At 38.9% G+C, this 17135-nt stretch overlaps 1 protein-coding gene across 2 annotated transcripts in view; it reads left to right on the plus strand.

Annotated features, from left to right (window-relative positions):
* The window catches only part of CTSS (cathepsin S), a 39935-nt gene that overhangs the window by 17817 nt on the left and 4983 nt on the right, over nt 1-17135 (plus strand). For both annotated transcript variants that reach the window (XM_089916147.1, XM_022564227.2), the window contains 3 exons: nt 107-334; nt 1189-1354; nt 2235-2337. In XM_089916147.1, the coding sequence (XP_089772273.1) occupies nt 107-334; nt 1189-1354; nt 2235-2337 (497 nt within the window). The remainder of the gene's footprint in view (nt 1-106; nt 335-1188; nt 1355-2234; nt 2338-17135) is intronic.

A 17135-nucleotide genomic window follows, 5' to 3' on the forward strand; every position in this document is an offset into this window, starting at 1 on the left:
CTGGATCTGCTGAAAGTGCTGACATGTTGGGAGTTGCCCAGTTTGTGTTATGGAAGTCATCCTTACTGACTCTGTGATTGCCCTTGTGACTTTGTCTCTGTTTTAGGGCTCTTGTGGTGCTTGTTGGGCTTTCAGTGCTGTGGGAGCCCTGGAAGCACAAGTGAAGCTGAAAACAGGAAAGCTGGTGTCCCTGAGTGCACAGAACCTGGTGGATTGCTCAACTGAAAAATATGGGAATAAAGGCTGCAACGGTGGCTTCATGACAGAGGCTTTCCAATATATCATTGATAACAACGGCATCGACTCAGAAGCTTCCTATCCCTACAAAGCCATGGTGTGCCACAAGCAAACTTTTTGTGCCGCCCCTTGACCTCATGCTATCCCTCCAACTCACTGTACTAAACTTATCACCAAGCCAATTGCTTGAGAAGCAGTGCTGCTTGGGGTGTGTGTGTGTGTGTGTGTGTATGAGAGAGAGAGAGAGAGAGAGACAGAGAGAGAGAGAGAGAATGAACCTCCATCAAGAATTCTTAAATTCTCAAGAGTTCTCTTTCTTATGCAGCAGCCTACTTAATTTATCAGTGGCACAATGATTTTTAAACAAGCAAGCAGAGTTCATGATTAAAAATAGATTTTCAGGGACTTCCATGGTCCAGTGGTTGAGAATCCGCCTGCCGATGCAGGGGACACGGGTTCGTGCCCCGGTCCGGGAAGATCCCACATGCCGCGGAGCGGCTAGGCCCGTGAGCCATGGCCGCTGAGCCTGCGCGTCCGGAGCCTGTGCTCCGCAATGGGAGAGGCCACAACAGTGAGAGGCCCGCGTACCCCCCCCCAAAAAAAAAAAAAAAAAAGATCTTAAAGCTCTAGTCTCGAGTCTTGATGTAGTATGCCCCTAACAATCCACCTTAGAGTCTGAGAGACATTACCCTGGCAAATTTGCACATATGAAGATGTATACAATTTAAAGCAATAGAACGGTTCTGTATTTCCTCTTTTATTGGTGAAACATAGAACTATTAGGGTTTGGAAGATTTTATGTTTCTTTCTTTAAAAGGAAGAAGGAGCCTTAGACCCTTGAAAAGACTAAATAAGGAAAGAAAGCATATTTGAAATCCAGACTTAGGATACTGTCGATTTATAAAGGAAGTTGAAGTATACTTCTTTATCTGATTTATCCTTTTTCCACAGGATGAAAAGTGCCAGTATGATGCAAAAAATCGAGCTGCCACGTGTTCAAGGTATACTGAACTTCCCTTCGGCAGTGAAGATGCCTTAAAAGAAGCTGTGGCCAACAAAGGACCTGTGTCTGTTGCTGTAGATGCACGCCATTCTTCTTTCTTCCTCTACAGAAGTGGTAAAAATCCAGACATGTTATCCTCATGCTTTATACTGCCCTTGCACCATAAGAAAGAGTATTCTTCTTCCCCATCACTATGCCTCTGGATGCTTAGATTAGGTTAAATGGAATCCACCACCTCATATCATTTCATATACATATTTTTATACCCAGTTCTAATTAGTAAAGTAACAGTTGTCAAAATTTACTAAGAGTACAGGCCAGGTACTATGCTAAATTCTTTCTGTGCATTATCTCATTTAATCCTTACAATAGCCCTATTTTACAGATGAAAAAATTAAGTCTTAGGTTAACTTGCCTCAAGTCATACAGTCTGCAAGCCGTTAGCTGGAATTAGAAACCGTGCTGCCTGACTCCAGAGCTTGAGCTCCTAGCTGCTGTAGCCGCTGTGGAGTGTAGGTACAACACAGTGTACAAGGAGGGTGCGCACTAAGGGTAGAGCATTGTATTAGACAAACTAGAAGGTTATCATCTTTTTTTTTTTTTTAAACCTCACCTTAAAGATCATTTAATTTAGTAAAGGATGACAATGTATAGAACAAACAATTTAGGAATATATACATAGAAATACAACAGTATAAGTTAAAAAATAATTAGGAAAAGGTGGCAGTTCATCAAAGAAGATTTCTGAGGGAGCCGTGATTAGACTGATGCCAAACTTGGCTAAACAAACAAAGAGACAAACAAAGCAACAACAACAAAAAAACCCTGACAAATACAGCATTGATGGCAAAGAATCATGAACTCTAAATAGTTTAAATGTGAGAGTGTATGTTCCTGACATATACCCAAAACAGTCTAATAAAATAGCATTTTCAAATGTCCTTCATTGCCACACATCACTTACTCTTGTTCTCTACCCATATTTTATTCTCAGGTGTCTACTATGACCCCTTGTGTACTCAGACCGTGAATCATGGTGTACTGGTGATTGGATATGGTAACCTTAACGGGAGAGACTACTGGCTTGTGAAAAACAGGTACTCACACTTTAATGTATATTTAAGTAAAATCAGGAATTTGAGGGAACCTCAACCAATGCTTTCTTGTGATTATGATGATGATCATCGTGATATTGAAAATGGTGAATATTTATAGCTTCTTATAAAGTGACATTTTAAATTACTCAGAATTCTTCACTTCCTATTCTGCAGTCAGCTCTTGGTTTTCATGATTTATCTTCTACAGTACTTCTCTTATCATTCCTTGTTGGTCTCCTTTATGAATACCCATTCCTCTGCTTAGGCCCCAGTTGTTGGTCTTTCCTCCAGGGCTCCATCCTCTGCCCATTACTCTTCTTATTCTACATCTTTCTTGGATACAATCATTCCATTCTTATGATTTCAGCTATAACTATATGCTGATGGATTTCAAATCTCTAGCTCTAGCTCTGACCTCTGCCCTGAACTTCAGACTTATTTATCTGGACACATGCACTTCCACGTATCTTAGTTTCTCCAAACTCAGCATGTCCAGGGAACCCAGTGCCCTCCCTACCATTTCGTTCCTTCTCAGAACTTCCCATCTCACTAAAAGGCAACACCACACAACATAGTTACCCAATTAGATACCATGGATTTGTCTTAGATCCTCCAGATCCAATCAAGCAACAAGTCAAACTAATTTTACTTCATATCTGTCCTTGATTCTGCCCCCTCTCCATTTCTTCTATTATTGCTCTAGTTGAGACATCTCTTGCCTGGACTCTCCCTGTAGCCATCTAACTGGTCTCCTTTACTCTTTCTTTTTCTTTTTAATTAAAAAAATATTTAATTATTTTACACAATTTTTAAAGGTTATTTTCCATTTACAGTTATTACAAAATATTGGCTATATTCCCTGGCTTGTACAATACACCCTTGAGCCTATCTTACACCCAATACTTAGTACTGCCCACTCCCCCACCCTGCCACTGGTAACCACTACTTTGTTCTCTATATCTATGAGTCTGCTTCTTTTATGTTATACTCACTAGTTTATTGTATTTTTTAGATTCTACATATAAGCAATGTCATACAGTATTTATTTTTCTGTCTGCCTTATTTCATCTAGCATAATGTCCTCCAAGTCCATCCATGTTGCTGCAAATGGCATAATTTTCATTCTTTTTTATGGCTGAGTGGTATTCCATTATATATATATACCACATCTTCTTTATCCATTCATCTGTTGATGGACACTTAGGTTGTTTCCATATCTTGGCTGTTATAAATAATGCTGCTATGAACATTCGGGTGCATGTATCTTTTTGAATTAGTGTTTTTGGGTTTTTTTTGGATATATACCCAGGTCTCCTTTACTCTTTGTTTGTTTTTTTTTTTACGGTACGCGGGCCTCTCACTGTTGTAGCCTCTCCCGTTGCGGAGCACAGGCTCCGCACGCGCAGGCTCAGCGGCCCTGGTTCACGGGCCCAGCTGCTCCGTGGCATGTGGGATCTTCCCGGACCGGGGCACAAACCCGTGTCCCCTGCATCGGCAGGCGGTCTCTCAACCACTGCGCCACCAGGGAAGCCCTCCTTTACTCTTAAATCTGTCTTTTATACTGCTTCCAATCTGGTTTGTCTAAAATATAAGTCTGGGCTTATACCTCTTATACTTAGTACCATTCATTGTGAGATGAATGTTCCCTAGTAGAAAATATGAGTCGCCTATGTCTGGTCCCTACCTGTCTTGCCAGCCTCAATTCCTGGCACTTGTCTCACATTTTTCATTCTAGTTATATTGAAACATACACAGTTATAGTTCCCATACATATCATTTTACCTTTAATATCTTCATATCTTGGTTATGCTGGCCCCTCTGCCTGAAACATCCTTTCTCCTCACTTGGTTTATTCCTCCTTTCCCTTCAAAACCAGCTCAGGCATTATCTATACCAGAAAGTTTTCCCTAAATTCTTGGGCTAGGCAAAATGTCTTTTTTTCTATGCTCCTAAAATATCCTATGCATACTGGAATATTTTACACATTATATTTAAATTGTATGTTCACCTAACTGTCACTCCAATATTCTGTATGTGCCTTTGGGGCAGAGATTATGTCTTGTCTTTGAATCCTCAGCACAGTATGTGGGCACCTAACAGCCCCTCAATACATGAATTAGCTGACATCCATAAAACCCACAAACAAAAGTAATGTAGCTTTCAGAGGGAAAAAAAGAGGAAATATGAAGAGTTGAGACTTAAACGTGTCTCCTGGTATTAGTTTCCAAGTTTCTCCTTGTATTAGTTTTCCAGGGCTCCCATAATAAAATATCACAAACTGAGTGGCTTAAACAACAGAAATTTATTGTCTCACAGTTCTAGAGGCTTGAAGTCAGAAGGGCTGTGACTTTCCTCTAGCTTCTGAAGTTTTGCTGGCAATCTTTGGCTTTCCTTGGCTTGTAGAAGCATCACCTGATCTCTGCCTTCATTTCCACATGACATTCTCCCTGGTGCATGTGTATTTCTGCCCAATGTTCTCTTTTTATAAGACTGGTCATATTGGATTAGGGCCCACCCTAATGACCTGTTCTTGGCTAATTATATCTGCAATGCTTCTATTTCCAAATAAGGTCACATTCTGAAGTACTGGGGGTTAGGGTTCCAACATATTAATTTGGAAGGGACACAATTCAACCCATAACCCCCCTCAAATCTTTACTGGAAGTACCTAGTCTACAAATCATAAATAAACAAACAAAAAGGTACTTTCCTATCTTTTTCATGTTGTGGCCCACAAAGATGATAATATTTGCATGGCCCATTGGGAAAGTAGTTGAGGTGATTAATATCTTGGTTCATTTATAACCCATTCACAGTACTGATCAGCTTGGGTCTAGACCGGTGATAACTTTTTAAAATGGAGCAATACTTTCACTTATATATATATCTTGTTTACTCCCTACAGTAGGTATTTGTAAATCCTCTTCTCTATTGAAGTTTCTTCTTGAAGATTATATATCTTTTAGGGTTTTAATTCAAAACCTCTTCTTAGCACTTACTAATTTAACAAGCATTTTCTAGGCATCTACAATGTGACAGACATTATCTAGGCCTTGGAAATACAAAAATTAATGAGAAATCATCCTATCCTGTAAGGGCTCACAGTCCACTTGGGAATTAGGTATCTTTAAGCAATAGAATACAACACATCATGGTATAATATGTCTAAATGGCTATGGGGCCATAGAGGAGATGCCTAACTGCCTAAAGCTCCAGAGAGAAGGCACTACTTGCACCAAGTTTTCAGATGAATGGAACTGCTCATGTGTTGGAGGAGGGAAGTAAGTTGCCCAATGACCCAAAAAGGATATGCAATGGCACAGAAATGTGAGAGACTTCTCTGCTTTATAAACTCTCTACTGCATTTAGCTCTATGACATCTATGACATATCACTTTCCTGGCTTGTTTTGCTATATCAGCTTTGGCCTCATTTCTTGGGTTATTTTCTTCCACCTGTCCCTTACACTCTAGCTCTAGCCATGCCAAAGCAAACTCCTCTGATCCTTGAGCTTCATCTATCACCATTATGTGCATTATACCCAGTTCACAATTTCTAAAAATTACCTTTCTACTAAGCAACAGACTTCTATGTCCAACTTCCAACTTTAGCTCTTCTTTAAAAATCAAAATTCCCCACCCACCTGCCCTACTTCCACTTACAACACACACACACTCACACACACACACACACATTCTCTCTCTGTCTCACTCAACAAATCTAAAATCAAATTCCCCCTCTCCCTATCCCAACTTGCCCTAAATCCCCCATCCTCGAAAATGATTTCAGAGTAAGTTCAAGGAAAAATTATTCTCTATTTTGAGTAATACATCATCATCTTCAGATCATCAAAGCCTTGGTATCATCTTGGGCTCTTCCTTCTCTCCCTAAACCCACACAGCCCTGTCCTTTAGGCCTCTGAATCATACTTTATATGTATTTTCTCTTTTCCATTCCTAATGACATTAATTCAGATTCTCTCCTCACCCAGCTATGGAAGTATCTTCTTAAAATATGTATCATCCAAACCCAAGGTCAAAATTCTAAACAGTCTACCATTTTCGTCAAAATAAAGTCCAAACTCCTGGCCAGGCATTCAAGGGTCTCCACTAGATAGCTTCCAACATAGCCTTTTACACTTTTCTTCCACTATATTCTCATGTACCCATACTCACACTCTGGCCACAGCAAACTACTTTCTCATCATTCTTTAAGTTTAGAGACACTTAGCTATTTCTTTTTCCTTCTATTTTTTTCTAATGATATTTTATTTATTTAATTAATTAATTTTTGGCTGCATTGGGTCTTCGTTGCTGTGCACGGGCTTTCTCTAGTTGCGGCGAGCGGGGGCTACTCTTCGTTGTGGTGCACGGGCTTCTCACTGTGGTGGCTTCTCTTGTTGTGGAGCATGGACTCTAGGTGCAGGCTTCAGTAGTTGTGGCACAAGGGCTCAGTAGTTGTGGCTCGTGGGCTCTAGAGCACAGGTTCAGTAATTGTGGTGCACGGGCTTAGTTGCTCCAAGGCATGTGGGATCTTCCCAGACCAGGGCTCGAACCCGTTTCCCCTGCATTGACAGGCATTTCACCACCAGGAAAGCCCTACTTAGCTATTTCTAATTTGTTACTTGTGCCATTTCATCTTTCTGAAATGCCCTTAAAGCCCTTTGCTGCCTACAGAAACCCCACTGTCTGTGATGAAATGGGCACCCTTATACATTCTGGTGGAAGAGTAAAGTTTTACAATCCTTCTTGAAAGCAGTTTGATAATATGAATCAAGAACTTTTTAAGTGTTCATATTCTTCATCCAATTATTTCCATTTCTTGGAATCTATATGAAGAAAATAATCCTAATTTGGGGCAAACTTCACACCTGACTTATGTAAATTGTATAGCATTCTTCTCCTTTAATAGTGAAAACTAGTAAGCAACCAAAAATGCCTAACAATAGAAATAGTGTTAAATAAATTATGACATAATCATTCCATGTGTTAGAAATTATATTTATTCAGACCATTATTAATAACCTAATAAAATACTTGGAATATATATTTAAATGAAAAAATACATATAAATACAACATTTATATACAGTATAAGTATTAAGTTTAAAATAGTATACATCATTTCTCTGATATATGTTATACTAAAGGACCAGAAGGAATTATACCAAATGTTAATAATGGTTGTCTTTGGGACCTCCCTGTTAGTCCAGTGGTTAAGACTCCGCACTTCCACTGCAGGGGGCATGGGTTTGATCCCTGGTCAGGGAACTAAGATCCCACATGCCACAGCTTGGCCAAAAAAAAAAAATCTAGGATCCCACCTGCCCCGCGGCACAGCAAGAAAAAACAAAACAAAAAAACAAAGGTTGTCTTTGTCTGCCTATACGTATTTTCAAAATTGTCTTTAACAAACCACTTATTACTTTTAAAATGAAAAAAAAACTTAAAAATCCTTAAAATATCATTAAAATCCTATTCATTCTTCAAAAAAATACCTACCTCAAATGCTGTCTCTTCCATACCCCATTCATTTACTCAGAATTGTTTCTCTAACTTCTAAGCTTTAGCAATGCTTTATAAATTCTATTATAGCATTTAACAAATTGTACCTTCTGTTATAGCTATTTCTATAAATCATGTTCCATTCACTAAAATATAAACTCCTCAAAGGTAGAACAGTCTCTTGTTCACTTTTGTATCTTTGTTCATACATTGATTCAACAAACATATATTAGTACCTACCATGTGCCAAGCACAGCGCTAGGCAATGAAAAATACAGCCTTCCTATCATCCTTCAAGATTCTCACAGTTTAGTACGTAGAGTCAAGGAAACAGGTGTGTGCATGTACAGACCATTGCAATAGAATGTAATAAATGCTAAGATGGAGGTATGCATCCATTGCAGTGGAAGCACAGAATAAGAGTACCTGGCATAGCCTGGGGAGTCTGGGAGGGCCTTTTAGCCAGATTATTTGATTGAATCTTGAAGGATGAGAAAGAAATAACCAGACGAAAAAGGGCAATCAGAACAGAGGAAGGTAGATGTGACAAAGTCTAGAACTGAGAGAAAGTAAATGAGTTAAGGGAACTGCATGTTCTTTTATAAAGGTAGTAGTATAAGAAGCCTGTTAGAGAGAGATGTGGGATAGGAAGGGAACAAATTATGAACGACCACAGTGATCCTGGCACTAAATCCCAGCAAGGACAGATTGGATATGGTCATGAATTCCAGGCTCCACAGAGGTTGACTCAAGCAAAACCCTCTTATATTATCAAACTTGTTCTTAATGATCTCTTAAAAGGTTAGATTCTATGTCATTCCAGTGCTACCAAGTTAACCTTAAGTAAAAGAATGTGGAGTCTTCCTCTATTTGGCCTCTTCTTTTTTATCTTCCTTTTGTTTACACTTAATCTTTTTGGTATATATATAACAATGATCCAATGTCCCTGAATTTTTCTCCCTTTCTGGACATGGGTATTTAGCTTCTTTTTATAATGCAGTATAGCATAGCAAGTAAAAGCATTTACTTTGAAGCCAGGCAGAACTTGCTTAGAATCCTAGCTCCTTTACTGTCCATGTGACCTTAGGCAGGTTATTTAATATCTTTAACTTTCAATTTTCCCATTTGTAAAATGGGAATAATAGTTTCAATATTACTATAAGGATTTAGCAAGATAATGTATGTAAAACACTTAGCACATAGTGTCTGGCACATAATATGTCCAATAAATCATAGTTATTATTTTTATTATTATTCCTCCTTTGAAGCTCTATAAAGAGAATACAATCTAATGCAGAAAACTATGCCCTTAGTAATACCCCAACAATAAGTGCAGCTAGAAGTTTTACAGAATGCTTTCAGAATGTCTAGCACATAGGCAAATGACTTAATACCAAGCATAACTGAGTAAAAATTATTTTATGCGGACCAAAATAATGCAAAATACCTTATTATACAACCCTCTGATGGTTTGACTTAATTCAGGAATAAAACTAGAGCATCTAAGTGAGGAATGATGAACTACATATTTTTCAGGGACATCTCCCTAAATATTAGGCAGTAGAGATTTTGAGGTTAAACTATCTGAGAAGATCCTTAAGTATTTGGATAGTCTATGTTTCAGTGATGGGCAGATCTATAAATTTAGAAAGCTAGCTGAGCTAGAGATAAAACTGCTATGTACTTAGAAAAGTTTAGGAGCCTAAACTTGGTCAGAAGGCCACTCCAGTCTAAGGGACTGCCCACAAGATGGGCCAAGATTGTCTTTGCAAAAAAAAGGGAGGAGTTTAATTTAACATACAGATCAATGAGTAATGAAGGCTCCACAGTTACTGGGCATGAGACAACATTGGCCTGAGGAAAAAATATTAAAGGTATTAACTATGTGCCCATTAGAACCTTAAACACACACACACACACACACACACACACACGCATGCATGCACACACAAATACACACTCATGCATGCAAACACACACACCAAAAAACTAAGTAAGCACCCAGGACACCTTTAAGCAATATCTGGTGAACTCTCTAAAATAAACAGTTGCAAAATAGATGGGCCTCTAGGTCATGCGGTAAGTTGATGGATTGAGTTAGGGGTGGGTACAGAAATGACTCTTCTTCATCCATAAGTGGCATTAAGTTATTAAAATATGTTAGAAGAAAGAACATATTCCATTTTCCTTCACTGAAAACTGTTGAATGATCTTTCAAGAGAGCCTGATTTTTTTTTTTTTTTTGGCTGCGTTGGGTCTTTGTTGCTGTACGCAGCCTTTTCTCTAGTTGTGGCGAGCGGGGGCTACTCTTCGCTGGGGTGAGCGGGCTTCTCATTGCAGTGGCTTCTCTTGTTGCGGAGCACGGGCTTTAGGTGCACGGGCTTCAGTAGTTGCGGCACGTGGGCTCAGTAGTTGTGGTTCACAGGCTCTAGAGCGCAGGCTCAGTAGTTGTGGCGCACGGGCTTAGTTGCTCGGCGGCATGTGGGATCTTCTCGGACCAGGGCTGGCACCTGTGTCCCCTGCATTGGCAGGTGGATTCTTCTTTTTTTTTTTAATTTTTAAATTTAATTGTATTTATTTTTTTATACAGCAGGTTCTTATTAGTCATCAGTTTTATACACATCAGTGTATACATGTCAATCCCAATCGCCCAATTCATCACACCACCACCACCACCACCCGCCGCTTTCCCCCTTTGGTGTCCATACGTTTGTTCTCTACATCTGTGTCTCAACTTCTGCCCTGCAAGCCAGTTCATCTGTACCATTTTTCTAGGTTACACATACATGCGTTAATATACGGTATTTGTTTTTCTCTTTCTGACTTACTTCACTCTGTATGACAGTCTCTAGATCCATCCACGTCTAAACAAATGACTCAATTTCGTTCCTTTTTATGACTGAGTAATATTCCATTGTATATATGTACCACATCTTCTTTATCCATGCATCTGTTGATGGGCATCTAGGTTGCTTCCATGACCTGGCTATTGTAAACAGTGCTGCAATGAACATTGGGGTGCATGTGTCTTTTTGAATTATGGTTTTCTCTGGGTATATGCCCAGTAGTGGGATTGCTGGATCATACAATAATTCTATTTTTAGTTTTTTAAGGAACCTCCATGCTGTTCTCCAGAGTGGCTGTATCAATTTACATTCCCACCAACAGTGCAAGAGGGTTCCCTTTTCTCCACACCCTCTCCAGCATTTGTTGTTTGTAGATTTTCTGATGGTGCCCATTCTAACTGGTGTGAGGTGATACCTCATTGTAGTTTTGATTTGAATTTCTCTAATAATTAGTGATGTTGGGCAGCTTTTCATGTGCTTCTTGGCCATCTGTATGTCTTCTTTGGTGAAATGTCTATTTAGCTCTTCTGCCCATTTTTGGATTGGGTTGTTTGTTTTTTTAATATTGAGCTGCACAAACTGTTTATATATTTTGGAGATAAATGCTTTGTCCGTTGATTTGTTTGCAAATATTTTCTCCCATTCTGAGGGTTGTCTTTTCGTCTTGTTTATGGTTTCCTTTGCTGTGCAAAAGCTTTTTTTCTTTTTTTTTTTTTTAAAGTGAATCACGCTGTATGGACACAGCAGGGTTTTTTTGTTTCTTTTGTTGTTGTTTTTTTAAAGAAGATGTTGGGGGTAGGAGTTTATTAATTTATTTATTTATATTTGCTGTGTTCAGTCTTCATTTCTGTGTGAGGGCTTTCTCTAGTTGTGGCAAGTGGGGGCCACTCTTCATCACGGTGCGCGGGCCTCTCACTATCGCAGCCTCTCTTGTTGCAGAGCACAGGCTCCTGACACGCAGGCTCAGTAGTTGTGGCTCACGGGCCTAATTGCTCTGCGGCATGTGGGATCCTCCCAGACCAGGGCTCGAACCCATGTCCCCTGCATTAGCAGGCAGACTCTCAACCACTGCGCCACGAGGGAAGCCCCAGTGCAAAAGCTTTTAAGTTTCATTAGGTCCCATTTGTTTATTTTTGTTTTTATTTCCATTACTCTAGGAGGTGGACCAAAAAAAGATCTTGCTGTGATTTATGTCAAAGAATGTTCTTCCTATGTTTTCCTCTAAGAGTTTTATAGTGTCTGGTCTTACATTTACATCTTAATCCATTTTGAGTTTATTTTTGTGTATGGTGTTAGGGAGTGTCCTAATTTCATTCTTTACATGTAGCTGTCCAGTTTTCCCAGCACCACTTATTGAAGAGACTGTCTTTTCTCCATTGTATATCCTTGCTTCCTTTGTCATAGATTAATTGACCATAGGTGCATGGGTTTATCTCTGGGCTTTCTATCTTGTTCCATTGATATATGTTTCTGTTTTTGTGCCAATACCATATTGTCTTGATTACTGTAGCTTTGTAGTATGGTCTGAAGTCAGGGAGTGTGATTCCTCCAGCTCCATTTTTTTCCCTCAAGACTGCTTTGTCTATTTGGGGTCTTTTGTGTCTCCATACAAATTTTAAGATTTTTTGTTCTAGTTCCGTAAAAAATGCCATTGGTAATTTGATAGGGATTGCATTGAATCTGTAGATTGCTTTGGGTAGTATAGTCATTTTCACAATATTGATTCTTCCAATCCAAGAACATGGTATATCTCTCCATCTGTTGGTATCATCTTTAATTTCTTTCATCAGTGTCTTATAGTTTTCTGCATAGAGGTTTTTTGTCTCCCTAGGTAGGTTTATTCCTAAGTATTTTATTCTTATTGTTGCAATGGTAAATGGGAGTGTTTCCTTAATTTCTCTTTCAGATTTTTCATCATTAGTGTATAGGAATGCAAGAGATTTCTGTGCATTAATTTTGTATCCTGCAACTTTACCAAATTCATTGATTAGCTGTAGTAGTTTTCTGGTGGCATCTTAAGGATTCTCTATGTATAGTATCATATCATCTGCAAACAGTGACAGTTTTACTTCTTCTTTTCCAGTTTGTATTCCTTTTGTTTCTTTTTCTTCTCTGATTGCCGTGGCTAGGACTTCCAAAACTATGTTGAATAATAGTGGTGAGAGTGGACATCCTTGTCTCGTTCCTGGTCTTAGAGGAAATGCTTTCAGTTTTTCACCATTGAGAATGATGTTTGCTGTGGGTTTGTCATATATGCCCTTTATTATGTTGGAATAGGTTCCCTCTATGCCCACTTTCTGGAGAGTTTTTTTCATAAATGAGTGTTGAATTTTGTCAAAAGCTTTTTCTGCATCTATTGAGATGATCATAAGTTGTTGTTTTTTTTTTGTGGTACACGGGCCTCTCACTGTTGCGGCCTCTCCTGTTGCGGAGCACAGGCTCTGGACGCACAGGCTCAGTGGCCATGGCTCACAGGCCCAGCCGCTCTGCGGCATGTGGGATCTTCCCGGACCGGGGCAGAACCCGTGTCCCCAGCATGAGCAGGCAGACTCTCAACCACTGCACCACCAGGGAAGCCCAATCATATGGTTTTTATTCTTCAATTTGTTAATATGGTGTATCACATTGATTGATTTGTGTATATTGAAGAATCCTTGCATCCCTGAGGTAAATCCCACTTGATCATGGTGTATGATCCTTTTAATGTGTTGTTGGATTCTGTTTGCTAGTATTTTGTTGAGGATTTTTGCATCTATATTCATCAGTGATATTGGTCTGTAATTTTCTTTTTTTGTAGTATCTTTGTCTGCTTTTGGTATCAGGGTGATGGTGGCCTCATAGAATGTGTTTGGGAGTGTGCCTTCCTCTGCAATTTTTTGGAAGAGTTTGAGAAGGATGGGTGTTAGCGCTTCTCTAAATGTTTGATAGAATTCACCTGTGAAACCATCTGATCCTGGACTTTTCTTTGTTGGAAGATTTTTAATCACAGTTTCAATTTCATTACTTGTAATTGGTCTGTTCATATTTTCTGTTTATTCTGGTTCAGTCTAGGAAGGTTATACCTTTCTAAGAATTTGTCCATTTCTTTCAGGTTGTCCATTTTATTGGCATAGAGTTGCTTGTAGTAGTCTCTTAGGATGCTTTGTATTTCTGTGGTGTCTGTTGTAATTTCTCCTTTTTCATTTCTAATTTTATTGATTTGAGTCCTCTCCCTCTTTTTCTTGATGAGTCTGGCTAATAGTTTATCAATTTTGTTTATCTTTTCAAAGAACCAGTTTTTAGTTTTATTGATCTTTGCTATTGTTTTCTTTGTTTCTATTTCATTTATTCTGCTCTGATCTTTATGATTTCTTTCCTTCTGCTAACTTTGGATTTTGTTTGTTCTTCTCTCTCTAGTTCCTTTAGGTGTAAGGTTAGATTGTTTATTTGATGTTTTTCTTGTTTCTTGAGGTAGGCTTGTATAGCTATAAATTGTCCTCTTAGAACTGCTCTTGCCACATCCCATAGGTTTTGGATCATCGTGTTTTCATTGTCAGTTGTCTCTAGGTATTTTTTGATTTCCTCTTTGATTTCTTCAGTGATCTCTTGGTTATTTAGGAACGTATTGTTTAGCCTCCATGTGTTTGTGTTTTTTACGTTTTTCTCCCTGTAATTCATTTCTAATCTCATAGTGTTGTGGTCAGAAAAGATGCTTGATATGATTTCAATTTTCTTAAATTTACTGAGGCTTGATTTGTGACCCAAGATGTGATCTATCATGGAGAATGTTCCATGCACACTTGAGAAGAAAGTGTAATCTGCTGTTTTTGAATGGAATGTCCTATAAATATCAATTAAATCTATCTGGTCTATTGTGTCATTTAAAGCTTCTGTTTCCTTATTTATTTTCATTTTGGATGATCTGTCCATTGGTGTAAGTGAGGTGTTAAAGTCCCCCACTATTATTGTGTTACTGTTGATTTCCTCTTTTAAAGCTGTTAGCAGTTGCCTTATGTATTGAGGTGCTCCTATGTTGGGTGCATATATATTTATAATTGTTATATCTTGTTTTTGGATTGATCCCTTGATCATTATGTAGTGTCCTTCCTTGTCTCTTGTAACATTCATTATTTTAAAGTCTATTTTATCTGATATGAGTATTGCTACTCTAGCTTTCTTTTGATTTCCATTTGCATGGAATATCTTTTTCCATTCCTTCACTTTCAGTCTGTATGTGTCCCTAGGTCTGAAGTGGGTCTCTTGTAGACAGCATATAGATGGGTCTTGTTTTTGTATCCATTCAGCAAGCCTGTGTCTTTTGGTTGGAGCATTTAATCCATTCACGTTTAAGGTAATTATTGATAGGTATGTTCCTATGACCATTTTCTTAATTGTTTTGGGTTTGTTTTTGTAGGTCCTTTTCTTTTCTTGTGTTTCCCACTTAGAGAAGTTCCTTTAGCATTTGTTATAGAGCTGGTTTGGTGGCACTGAATTCTCTTAGCTTTTGCTTGTCTGTGAAGCTTTTGATTTCTCCATCGAATCTGAATAAGATCCTTGCCAGGTAGAGTAATCTTGGTTGTAGTTTCTTCCCTTTCATCACTTTAAATATGTCATGCCACTCCCTTCTGGCTTGTAGAGTTTCTGCTGAGAAATCAGCTGTTAACCTATGGGAGTTCCCTTGTATGTTATTTGTTGTTTTTCCCTTGCTGCTTTCAATAATTTTTCTTTGTCTTTAATTTTTGCCAATTTGATTACTATGTGTCTCGGCATGTTTCTCCTTGGGTTTATCCTGTATGGGACTCACTGCGCTTCCTGGACTTGGCTGGCTATTTCCTTTCCCATGTTAGGGAAATTTTCGACTATAATCTCTTCAAATATTTTCTTGGGTCCTTTCTCTCTCTCTTCTCCTTCTGGGACCCCTATAATGTGAATGTTGTTGCATTTAATGTTGTCCCAGAGGTCTCTTAGGCTGTCTTCATTTCTTTTCATTCTTTTTTCTTTATTCTGTTCTGCAGCAGTGAATTCCACCATTCTGTCTTCCAGGTCACTTATCCGTTCTTCTGCCTCAGTTATTCTGCTATTGATACCTTCTAGTGTAGTTTTCATTTCAGTTATTGTATTGTTCATCTCTGTTTGTTTGTTCTTTAATTCTTCTAGGTCTTTGTTAAACATTTCTTCCATCTTCTCGATATTTGCCTCCATTCTGTTTCCAAGGTCCTGGATCATCTTCACTATCATTGTTCTGAATTCTTTTTCTGGAAGGTTTCCTATCTCCACTTCATTTAGTTGTTTTTCTGGGGTTTTATCTTGTTCCTTCGTCTGGTACATAGCCCTCTGCCTTTTCATCTTGTCTATCTTTCTGTGAATGTGGTTTTTGTTCCACAGGCTGCAGGATTGTAGTTCTTCTTGCTTCTGCTCGCCCTGTAGTCTACTAGTGTTGGAGGGTCTCCTGCAGAGGCAGGGGGTGGCTGTGGCTCACCGCAGGGAGAAGGACACTGGCAGCAGAAGTTCTGGGAAGTACTCCTTGGCGTGAGCCCTCCCAGAGTCTGACAGGTGGATTCTTAACCACTGTGCCACAAGGGAAGCCTGAGCCTGATCCTAAAGTAGAGTTAGGGTAAATGTTTTATACTAAACATTGTAGGAATTTATATTAAATTAATACATACTGCCTCTTCTCCATGGAATCTAAGGCTGAAAAAATGATGTAAAAAGAAAAAAGTTATAGCCTAGTGGTTTTCCTTAGAGATTTCTCTATAAAGAGATTAAGAATGTGCATATTGGTTTATAACTCAGAACAGGTATTTATTACACCACTTCACTGAAATCACTCTTGCCTAGATTGCCACTCACTTCCATCTTGCCTCATTAAACAGTTTTCAAAGTCTCACCTTACCTGTCCTCATAACATTTGATATATAATTACTCTCTCCTTTCAGAAACACTCTTTATTTGACTTTCAGGGGACCACATTCTCCTGGTTTTCTTCCTGCTCTACTTACTTCTCAGTCTCCTGAGTTCCTTAGTTCCCTTTATTACTTCTTGCTTATAAATATTAGACTTCCCCAGGCCTCAGTTCCCCCTCTCTCTAGGCTCACTCCTTAAGTAATCTCATTTAGTCTCATGGTTTTAAACACCAGGTATGTGCTGATGACTCTCACCTTTGTATCTTTAGCCCTAATCTCTCCCCTGAGCTCCAGATTCCATGTCCAGCAGTCTACCAGCTGTGTGTCTATAGGTCTCTTTAACTTAACATGTTCAAAATAGAACTCTTGACTCCCTGCTACTGCCCCAATTTTCCCCATCTTAGTAAATGCCAACAGCACTTACCCCAGGCCAAAAAACATTGGAGCCATCTCTTCTTTCTTCATATGATACCCTACATCTAAACCATCAGCAAATCCTGTCATTTCTACCATCATTAAATTATCCCAAACCTTATCACTTCTCAATATCTCTACTGTTACCACTCTA

The sequence above is a fragment of the Delphinapterus leucas genome, chromosome 1 (assembly GCF_059928025.1).
Source record: "Delphinapterus leucas isolate spDelLeu-1000000601 "Yukka" chromosome 1, BTC_Dleu_Yukka2, whole genome shotgun sequence".
Lineage (NCBI taxonomy): Eukaryota > Metazoa > Chordata > Mammalia > Artiodactyla > Monodontidae > Delphinapterus > Delphinapterus leucas.